Source organism: Condylura cristata, unplaced genomic scaffold (assembly GCF_000260355.1).
Source record: "Condylura cristata isolate star-nosed mole 26May11 unplaced genomic scaffold, ConCri1.0 scaffold00028, whole genome shotgun sequence".
NCBI classification, from domain to species: Eukaryota; Metazoa; Chordata; class Mammalia; order Eulipotyphla; family Talpidae; genus Condylura; species Condylura cristata.
The window spans coordinates 26,377,952-26,389,200 of NW_004567129.1; the positions used below are offsets into that span (position 1 = coordinate 26,377,952).

Consider the following 11,249-nt stretch of genomic DNA (forward strand, 5'->3'; position numbering starts at 1 on the left):
CCAGATTAGCTAGTCATAACTAACGACCAGTCAGGCTGTTGACCTGAAAACCCAGGCGTGGAGGTAATAGTCACCCCTTACTCCGACCAGCTACAGTAGCCCCCTAATGTGCTTTATCTTCCTGTTTCCACTCGCCTGTGCTCAGCTGCATTCTGAAAATCATAGGCGCCATTAGGTATTTTGAGAGAAAACCCATATTCACATAACTTAACGACAATGCACTGTCATAACTGCTCTATTTTATTTTTAGTTATTGTGGTTAATAGCTTACTTTGCCTCTTACACAAATTAGACTTGACCCTAGGGAAGAAGCACAGTGTGTTTGGGGTTCTGGCCATAGTTCAGGTGTCCCCAGGGATCTTGGATGACTAAGGGGGGAGCCACGGTAAGTCAGTAAGACATCCAGAAGGCTTGGCCCATGACAGTTCAGTAGACAGGAGCCAGCTTGCGCTCTCTCCTGGCCACGTGATCGTTTCCCCTAGACCTGGCCCCATAAAAGAGCAACGTGCCTCCATGGGTCTTGGGACAGCTGAGGCTTGGGTCTTAAGGGGAGGCCGCAATATCATTTACTCCTCCCCAGAGCTCTCTGGCGTAGGAATTCACATCTTCATTGTGCATGTGAATAAACCAAGGCGCAGAGTGGTTAAGTAACTCATCCAAGGCCACACAGCAAAAAGCAGGTCTGGGATTTCAAGTCAGGAGTAGCCACGTTCCACTGCCTGAGTTCAAGGCTGGCTAGGTGTGCGGGCAGCAGGGGCCAGGCCTGCTGAGGGAACAGAGCTGCTGCAGGGGCCCAACGGCGGACCTCTGGATCCTGTAGGATGGCCCCAGTCCAGAGCAGACAAAGGGCAGAGTGTTCAGGACAGGAAAAGCTCGGGGTGGGAACCCATGTACTCAACATCCCCAAGGCAGTTGCAACCTTCTGTCTGCCACGCTACAGATGGCCTGAAGCCCACACTGTCTCAACTTCCTGCCTCAAGGAGGTCATTTCCCACAGTTCCCAGTCAATTCCTTCACCCCTTCTCCCATCCCAGACAAAGAGGAGCCGAGAACAGAGGGAGCCCAAGTCTGTCCAGCCGGAGACTGTCCTGCCTGGTGACTGAAAGGCGTCATGCTAGGCCTGAAGGCCAAGGGCATCCCCTTGGAAGCTGCAGGGTGGGCCACCTGCCTCTCAACCACACACCTGGAGTGTGCACAAGGTCCCATGGGTGACTCGCCCGCTGGCAGATACACCACAGTGGGTTCTGGGAGGAAAGGGAAGCCCAGCCAGATCTTACACTCCTTTTGCATCTTGATGATTGAGTTGAAGATTGACCAGAGCCAGAAGGGCAGGGGACAGGAAGGCCACGTGACTTCCCCTGGGGTCAGGAAGCTCGATGGCAAGAGGAGAGTGGACATGGCTTCGATCGGCAGGGCTGTGCAATGCTGTACAAGGGACAGCAGCCCCCAGAGCAGGATTTTTTTTTTTTTCAGTACCTTGGCATCCAGGGCCCAGCTCTGCACCTCCCTGGCTTTCTCTTCCCCTCAGGGGCCTGGAGCCATCCTCACCTGCATAACCACTGTCCACATTCCTATTTTACTGTCTTGATCAACATAGCTTGATTATTTCAGGAAACTTTTGCTCAGAAGATAAAAGTCGAAATAATTTGTTGATTCGTGGAAGCTTCTCCAGAACGCCAGGGTGAGGCCTCCCTGGTGGTCTCAATGCTACCAAGCTATCTGCAGCCACTGCAGCATGAGTTTGATCCCTGGCCAGGGAGTGACCCACACAGGCAGCAGACCTCGCCTGTCTCCCTTCTTCTCCCTCAGCAGTGTGTTTCAGCCAGTCTGCCTGTTCTGCTTCCCGCTCTGTCTCTGGTGAATCCTTTCACCCCCTGCACCTCTGGCCTACACCCCAGTCCTTATGTGCATAAGTGAATAAAAAATAAATCTTAAAAAACCACAGCTCCAGGAAGAAGCCATGAATGCTATGCCCAGGACATTTCGCTAGACTGCCACCAGATGGCACCCTGTAGCTTCCAAGCAAATGCCCAGGTGCTATTTCTAGACCTTTCTGAGGCATGGAAGTGAGATGGGGTGCAGGATGTGGAGATAGCAGAGAGAAAGACAAGGACCCCCACCCTTCTGTACTTTTTAAAGTACTTGTCCAGAAATGGGTGGCAGACAGGTTTTGGGGGGCAGCTGGCTGCCACGTGTCGTCTCATTGCCTGGCTGCTCCCCGACCTCAGTGGGCGCTTGAGGAGCTCTAGCCAAGGGTGCTGCTTAGCCGCCCTCAGCACAGCAGGCCTCCCGTGTCCCTGCGCTTGTTGAATGCCCTCCGGGAACTGAGAGCAGGACAAGGACTGTGTCCTTCAGGTACTCACCTGGCCTTGGCCTCAGCTCCAGCTTCCAGAGGGCGTGAAGCTCCCTACTTCTGGAAGGGATTTCCAGGTGTCGTGGGGGGCAGGCTGTGTGGGCTGTGGGAACAGCACGTGACCAGGGCCAGGAAAGAGAACAGCACTTCAGAGAGCAGCCAGGCCAGGAATGAGGAGGGCAAGGGGAGGCCGGCTAGAGCCGCTCTAAGCTCATTGTTACCCTAATTTTACATCTTGTTTTGGCCGCCTCTTGAGCACATACAATTTTTTTAATAGTTTTTTTTTTTTAAAGAATTATTCACTTATACATACAGAACTGGGGTACAGGCCAGAGGTGCAGGGGTGAGAGGATTCACCAGAGACAGAGTGGGGAGCAGAACAGGCAGATCTACTGAAACACACTGCTGAGGGGAGCAGCGGGGAGACAGGAGAGGTCTGCTGCGCCCTGGGGGTCACTCCCTGGCCGGGGATTGAACTGCTGCAGTAGCTGCGGCCAGCTTTGTGGTCCTGCGCTTTGACCCGCTGTGCCACCAGGGAGGGCCGAGCAAATACAATTCTTAAAACTCAAGTTCCCCTGGTTAGAATATAAATTCCTGGATGTCAGTGAATGTGCATCTCTCTCCAGGAGAGCCCTCCCTCTGGCAGGCAGCCATGCCAAGCGGGTTCGCGTGATCACAGACACCTCAGCTTCTGCGTCAGGCTGTTGTGACCTGAGGAGAAAGATGTCGGTGGTGTAGTCACCCTCCCTGGCCACCCCCAGCCCCACCACCTCCAGCCAGCCCAGGAGTCAGCGGCCCCACATCGCCCTGCCCGGGTGGCCAGACATCAGCACAATCTGGAATTTCCAGTCTGTAAATCACAAACTTGGGGGGTGGGGAGGAGTGTGCCCTCTTCCAGACACCGGCCGCTCCTCAGAGACTGGCCCAAGGAGGGGCCTGGCATATATAGGGAGCCTCTGCCGGACGGGCTGGCCACAGAGGCTCCTGGCAAAGAAGGTGAGGAGGGGGCTCCGGGGACCTGGGTGTGGCAGGAGGCGTGGGTGGTCTGAGGCTCAGAGGGCCAGTCACTGCGCACCCCACCTGCCTCTGTGTCCTCTTCTATAGAGTGCCCACAGCTGGGGGTGGGAGGTGGGTGTGCAGGGGTGCAGCTGGCCGGGCTGGGGGCCCCGCCTCTCCCGCCCTGCCTGGCCCCATCCCACCCGTGTCCCAGGCAGCACCATGGCTTCCGCGGCGGCAGAGGCAGAGAAGGGGTCTCCGGCTGTGGTGGGGCTGCTGGTCGTGGGCAACATCATCATTCTGGTGAGACACCCCCAGTGTTGGGAGCCAGGAGGGGGCCCAGGCCTCAGGAACACCCAGAGTGCAAGTCAGAGTGGCCTGGGTGGAGTCCCACTGTGCCTCTGCCCGCTGGTGACCAGAACGAGGACTCCTCTGTGCCTCCATTTCCCCATCTGTCAGCTATAGATTGTGTCCTCGTTGTGGGGTCCTTGTGGGATTCACCCGGTGTGGCTCTCAGCTTAGAAAAAGGACTTGGGAAATGCTGGCTGTCATCGTCACGAGGGACGTAGCTGCAGCACCCGGAGCCCCATTGGCAGGAACCCTGGCGGTGTTGGCTTCTGTCTGTGTCACCACACGAGCCAGGTCCAAATCCCCACTGGCCACTGTCTGATGGTGGGAGGGGCGGCCAGTGAAGAGCCCTGGGAGTCGGTTTTCTCATCTATAAGTGGGGGCAGAATGGGTCTGCTGAGAGATTCAGAGGAATTAGAGAAGGGATATTCTAGAAGGGAGCGATGGCACACGAGGCCACTCTAGTGGGGGTGACAATGCTGAAAGACGGGATGCCTGTCACACAGAAAGGGTCGTCAGTTCTGTTGCTGCAGCAGTAACCACTGAGAAGTCTTCCTCTGCCCCATTCCCCACCCCACCCCTCTGCTTCACCAGACTTTTCATTTCTCCAGTATTTCTTGAAGCAAATGCCAGAAAATCGGGTCACATAGACCAATTCCCCCCCTTTCTTGCCCCAAATGTCGCTCATCCCCCATCCTGCTGCAAGCCTGGTCCATAGGCCGCTGCACACGAGTCCTCCCTCCCTGCTCACAGCTGCATAGGACTCCTCCGCGTGGATTCCTGGTCCTCACCCAGGGCCACAGGGAATAGCCTCATGGGTTGTGCAGGGCCAGGGGTATCTGCAAGTGGACTGGCTGGGCCAACAGGTGTTATATTTGAGATATTAGGATTTGAGACTGCCCAGAGTCCCTGCTCAGGATATAGCAACCCTATTTAGGGCGGGTGGGCTGACCAGTGCTCCTCTGTGCTAGTCTGCAAGGGTGGAGTGGGCGGCAGGGAGCTGCCCAGCCATACTGCTGCTCACGGCTGGCAACCTCTCTGCCACTCGGATTCTGGGCCCGCTTGACCAAGACAGCAGCGGGCGCTCTGAGCAGGGAGGGAAGGCGCTTGCTCGCTGAGACGCACGCAGCCAGGGCTGCCGCCCTGAGCAGACTTCCCACCTGGCTGCCCCGTCCAGCTGTCAGGCCTGGCCCTGTTCGCCGAGACCGTGTGGGTCACAGCCGACCAGTACCACGTGTACCCGCTGATGGGCGTCTCAGGCAAAGACGACGTCTTCGCCGGAGCCTGGATCGCGATCTTCTGTGGCTTCTCCTTCTTCGTGGTGGCCAGCTTCGGTGTGGGAGCCACGCTCTGCCGCCGCCGCTCCATGATCCTTACGGTGAGCCCGGGGGGTCTCCAGGGGCCTGGGGACGGGTGGGCACACAGATCATCACAGACACGAGAGCCCCTCACAGCCACAGTGGGTGTTCAGCATGGCCCCCAACAAGTGCTTTCAGGCCGTCGTTCCATTTGGTCTTCCTACAGCCCCAAACCCTAGGCTTGGTTGTCACCCCCACTTTAAAGAAAACTGGGGTGCAAGGGAAGGAAGCTCTATACGAGAGGAAGGGTCCTGGGCAGCAGGACTGGGCGTTGAACCTCATAGTGGGTCTCCAGTCTGCACTCATGAGCCCCAGGGATAACAAACCAGGGTAAGAGCGCATTTGATGACCGCTCAGACACTCAATGGGCGAATGACAGAGATTAGCTCATCGCTTTTTACCACCCATCATGATCTGTCTGCATCATCAGCACAGTGATCCCAACTGGCAAGCTGAAACCAAAGCTCAGAGAAGTGAAGCCACTTGCCCAAGGTCACACAGCAAGTGAATAACAGAGCCAGGGTTTATTTAAATATTTTATTATGCACACAAGAACTGGGGTGCAGACCATAGGTGTGGGGGGTGAGAGGATTCACCAGAGACAGAGTGGGAAGTAGAACAGGCTGACTGAAACACGCTGCTGAGGGGAGCAGCAGGGAAACAGAAGAGGTCTGTTGTGCCATGTGGGTCAGCTCCCTGGCTGGGGAACTCCTAACTCCTGTTGCAGTGGCTGGAGGTAGCTTGATAGGGCTGAGACTTAACCCTTGCACCACCAGGGAGGGCCAGAACCAGGATTTAAACCTGAGCAGTTGAGAGCTTCCTTCATCTCAACAATAGCCACCACGATCCACTTATCCTCAGAAGCCTGACCCCGGGCTCAGTGGTTTCAAGGACTCCCCTGATCCTTCCAGAAGCCTTCTGAAGTTAGTGCTTCACTACCCAGCTACCAGATAAGGAGGCTGAGTTTCCAGGGGGCACACAGCCAGGAGAGTGGGGTCTGCTGCTTCCTCCACAGCTGTGTGTCTCGGTCCCCCCGAGAGCTGCTACTTTTCATTCAGCAACCATGGATGGTGCAAAGACCTGTGCTAGCCTCTGGGGCTACAGAGGGAGCATATCATCCAAGCCTTCGCCCCCAGCAGGGGAGGATGCTGTGACAGGGACCCCAGCAGGAAGATCTGGAGCTGGGGAGCCAGGGGGCGACCTGGGGGAGCGAGGGTGTGAGCTGTGTGAGAATCTATAGGCAAAGCTTTCGGGATGCAGGGGCCAGTGAGAACACGTCTCAGAAGCAGCGGGGTCAGGAGTCTAGTGTGTCTGGAGCTGAGTGGGGTTGGGGTGAGTGGGAGGAGGTGGGGGGCAGGGCAGGGAGGGGAAGGCTCCAGCTACATCGGCAGGGAGGCGCTATCGCACCTGGACACGCGCGGAAAGCAAGTTACATTCTGCCCATGGCGCCGCCGCGGGAGGGGGCGTGACGTCACAGGCCTGCGCTCACGGCTGTCCCGTCCCCTCTCCCCAGTACCTGGTGCTCATGCTCGTCGTCTACATCTTTGAGTGCGCCTCCTGCATCACGGCCTACACCCACCGGGACTACGTGAGCCGGGCAGGGCGCGGCTGAGCAGCGTGGGGTGTCTAGGCCGGCGGAGGGGGGCCCCTTCTCCCCACCAACCCCCCTGTTTTTCCTGGCCCTGCCCAGATGGTGTCCAGCCCAGCGCTGATCACGCAGCAGATGCTGACCTTCTACGGCGCAGACTCAGCCCAGGGCCGGGAGCTGACCCGCCTATGGGACCGCATCATGATGGAGGTGCCTGGGTGGGCCAAGAGGCGGGGAGCCGGGCTTCTGCCTTAATGGGGGTTCCCATTACGCTGCTGGCAGGCGATAGCCACTCTTGAGATTATTTTGTTAATTTTGAAAGATTTATTTCTTTGTGCACACAAAAACTGGGGTGCGGGCCAGAGGTGTGGGGATGAGAGGGTTCACCAGAGACAGAGTGGGGAGCAGAATGGGCAGATCTACTGAGGGGAGCAGCGGGGAGACAGGAGAGGTCTGCTGCGCCACGTGGGTCAGCTCCCTGGCCGGGGATCGAACTCCTGTTGCAGGGCTGCTGACAGCTTCATAATAGTGCTGCGCTTTAAGGCCTTGAGCCACCAGGGAGGCCCTGGGGAGGTTCTTAAGAGGGTCGGGCGTGGTTGTTGCCATCTTGCAGATGCGCGAACACGCAGTGTCGCTTGCCCGGCACCATGTGGTTGGCAAGAGCTGGGGTTCAAGGCTGCTCTGGGCCCAGAGCCCCCGCCCTCAACCAGCACACACTGCCTCCGTGAAAACGCTGCTGCCTGTGGTGACAATGAGCCCCTTAGCAATGAGAAACCAAGGCAAAAGCTTAGTGACTCGCACCAGGTCACCGAGCCAGGAGGAGTCCAACCCAGGCCGCCAGGTTCCAGAAGCCACATTCTCCGTGAGGCCCAACGGGGGCACATGCAGGACCCCCGAAGGCACAGCCTGTGTTCTCACCATTTGGGGGCAGCACTGGAACCCACAGGGGCCAGCGGAGCCAGAGTCTGGGGTCCCTTATCCCAGGTTTCATTGACCACTGACTCAACAGAACCCCCAAGACAAATCACAAGTGGACTGGATCCCGACGCCTGGCCTCACAGTGCTGGGACAGAATCCTGCTCATACACAGGCGGTCACGGGCTCCCGGCAGCGGGGGTTCTGGCTGTCCCCCCCCCCCCCGGCCCCCCAGCCACAGGCCGCCTGACCCCGCCTTTCTCCCCAGCAACAGTGCTGCGGCACCTCGGGCCCCCTGGACTGGGTCAACTTCACATCGGCCTTCCGGGCGGCCACCCCGGAGGGGGTGTTCCCTTGGCCCCCTCTGTGCTGTCGCCGGACAGGCAACTTCATCCCCCTCAGTGAAGAAGGCTGCCGCCTGGGCCACCTGGACTACCTGTTCACCAAGGTGTGTCCCGGCCGCAGCTGCTGGACTGCCGCCACTGCCCGGCCCTCTGCCTCTGCTGCCTCCCCGCTGCTGTCTTCCCGCCTCTGTCTGAGCCAGATCCCCACACCTGTCCGTCTCCGGCTGTCGGGAAGCGAGAGCCGCGATGATAACGCGGCCGGGCAGCGGGCCCGCGGCCAGCCTCCCCCGGCCCGGCTCCCACCGTGGTCTTGCTTGCTTGTGGTCACCGCAGCCTTGTGCGGACGAGATGGTAGTGACCCCATTTCCTAGCTGGGGAGGCTGAGAAGTCACGTGCTAGCGAGCGAGGAGCTGGGATTTGATTTCAGGGTGCAGCGAAGGTGCACCAGGTGCTTCAGCCGCTGCAAGGGGCAGGCGAGCACCCCACCGCCAGAGAGGGCAGCCCCGGTGCTTGCCGGTGCCCTCTCATGGAACCCCCACCCTGCTTTGGGGAGCAGGCTGTGCAGGTGGCCACTTCACAGGCTGGAAAACTGAGGTTCAGAGGCTTCCTGGTCAGTAACAACCCCAAGACACAGCCCGGAGCTTTTGTTCCTGCTGCTTCCAAGTCGGGGCAGGCGCCTCCATGAGGGGCTCCCCTGAGGGTCCTGGCCCCCTCGGCCTGTCTCTAGCTGAGCGGCTGACCCTAAAGGTGTTCTTCAGGCCCTGGGAACATGGAGGCCGCAGCTCTAGACAAAGCCCCCCTCAGACCTTCCTGGCCACCCCAGGGCAGTCCCACGGCCGGGCATGCCTGGGAGGCAGGGGTGCCGTGGACCCTGCGGGCAGGCGAGGAAACCCAGGCTCTGGGACGGAAGTCACAGGTCACCGGCTTGAGCTGCCCCGTCCCCTCCGTCCAGGGCTGCTTCGAGCACATCAGCCATGCCATCGACAGCTACACGTGGGGCATCTCGTGGTTTGGGTTTGCCATCCTGATGTGGACGGTGAGAGTGGGAGCCTGCCGGCTGGGTGGGATGTGGGGGGCTGGGCCGCCCCTCCCATGACTGTCTCCTCATCTAGCTCCCCGTGATGCTGCTGGCCATGTATTTCTACACCAGACTGTGAGGAACAAGAAAAGACCAAAGGCACAGCTCAGCCCCCTCGCCACCTGCTCGCTTGCCGAGAGCCCTTGGGGGGCCTCACCTCTCCCCATCGTGGCTCTCTCACCCTTGCCTCAGTCCAACCCAAGTCTCTTTGACCATGTTTCTGAGCTCTTTTGGGACTTGGGGCGCCCTGAAACCCCCGGGCACCTTTGCCCAGACCCTTTGCATTGGTGGGTTCCTGGCCTGCCTTTGGCATTAACAAAACTTCCGTCCCAAGGTCCACTTCCCAGCGAGCTCTCCCTCAGTCTGTCCCAACCCCCTTGACAACTGTTATTGTTATTCACGCGTGATAAATGTCCTTTTTGACTTTGCAAAATTGCTATCATCACGGTCCGCATGTAGCTGTGTAAGCACACACGCTTTTAATAGAATTGTGCTTTAAAGAATGGCTTTGCAACTTGCTTTCTTAGTATGGACCGTTTCTCATGTCAGTTTTTGTGAATTTACCTTTTCTTTTTTAACTGCTGCTAGGTACCACAGAGTACCGATGTGCTGTAGATCATCCTAGCCTGTTGTTAGGTTAGAAACATGGGGAGGAGATCAGTCTGTTTAAGAGATTTCTTTAAAAAAAAATATTTTTGCATAGAAGAACTGTGATATAGAGCAGAGGTATTGGGGGGCTGTGAGGGGAGAGGTGGGAGATGAGAGGGTTCACCAGAGACAGGGAACAGAACAGGCAGATCCACTGAAACACTGCTGAAGGGAGCAGCAGGGAGACAGGAGAAGTCTGCTGCACCCTGTGGGTCACTCCCTGGCCAGGAATCGAACTCAGGCCTCAGTAGCTGACTATTGCTTGATAGTGCTGAGACTTTAACCCATACCTTCCCTATGATGCACACCTTTGAGGACAGGAATGGGAATGGAGATCTATGACCAGGAGGGTTTTTCACACTATGTATAGCTTTGAATATATGGCTTATGAAAATCATCTGTTACTTCTCAAACACAAACAAAAAAGAAGCAAAAGGGACTGCTAAAATTCTAAACATACAGCTATACTTTTTACACCAGAATTTTTAAAACACCACCTAGATGTTTTACCCACCACATTTTACCACACAAATGCTCCAGGCCAACCAGCCTAACTGGTTTTTCTGCCTCCCCAGCACGCTTTTGACCAACTTGTAAATGTGTCAAGGAAAAGGGGATTCCTTTCTTATCTACTTTTAAATGCAGAAATGTCCTCAGAGTCAGTTCACAGTAACCTCGGCTGTGACCCCCATTTTCTGAGAGAGCCAGCCCCTGCCTACTCTCTGAGTGTCAACGGGCCTGCCTACAAAATGGGGGTCCGGCCAGTCCCTGCCTCGCGGCCTAGGCCGCAGCATGTTCGAAGAACTCAGGAGCCAGCTGACCTTTATACTGTAAATCAGAAATTGTTTCCATTATGTGTTACCCAAATCAAATGCCCAAAGAAACTGCCTGCTGGGATTGCAGGTATCTCATGTGAACGCCAGTTCAAACGTTTGGAGTTCCAGCATCCTTGATACACAGAAGCCAGATTTGCCAAAGTGACTCACATATTTGCGCTTAGAAAAGCAAAGACATACTTCAGAATGTTTCACGTTTTCCTGAGAGATGTTCAAGCTGGCTGGACAGCCGCTTTATTGTGAGGTGGGAGTAGAGGGGGCTCTTTAATGGATGCAGATACTTAGCAGTGATTGATATGCATAAAGTCAGTGTGTTCCTATAACTGAGGGAAGCTTAGAGTAGAAAATGTAGGCTGGAAGCGTCACCAGGCCAGAAAGCAGAGGGGGTGGGGGGTAGAAACATTTAACCAGTCACTAAACCAGCTATGGAAGATCCCAGCTATGGGCACGAAACATGGAACCCAGAGGTGGGGACACTGGACACGACCAGTTGGGGGTCATCCCAAAGATCACCAGTCCTTACAGGTTAAACCAACCAGACCTTAGAAGTGATGGAGTCACGATGGATAAAATTCCACAAAGGCATGAATCCCCCTAGAGAGCACTACAGAAGGGCACCCCTCCCCCTTTTAAACTGTGGCTCCTTGTGTCTTCCCTGGTGGTGGCAAAGTACAGCGCTATGAAGCTGTCCGCAGCCCCTGCAGCATGAGCTCTATCCCCGGCCAGGGAGCTGACCCAGCAGACAGGGCCCAGCAGACCTCTCCTGTCTCCCCACTGCTCCCCTC

General features: G+C 56.8%; 1 protein-coding gene across 1 annotated transcript; it reads left to right on the forward strand.

Moving 5' to 3' along the window:
* Positions 1–2,949: 2,949 nt before the first annotated feature.
* Positions 2,950–9,556, forward strand: UPK1A (uroplakin 1A). The gene is made up of 7 exons (XM_004690564.2): positions 2,950–3,652; positions 4,875–5,075; positions 6,569–6,643; positions 6,746–6,853; positions 7,827–8,006; positions 8,855–8,938; positions 9,015–9,556. The coding sequence occupies exons 1-7, from the start codon at positions 3,572–3,574 to the stop codon at positions 9,057–9,059; spliced, it is 774 nt and encodes a 257-aa protein (XP_004690621.1). The 5' UTR covers positions 2,950–3,571; the 3' UTR covers positions 9,060–9,556.
* Positions 9,557–11,249: the final 1,693 nt, after the last annotated feature.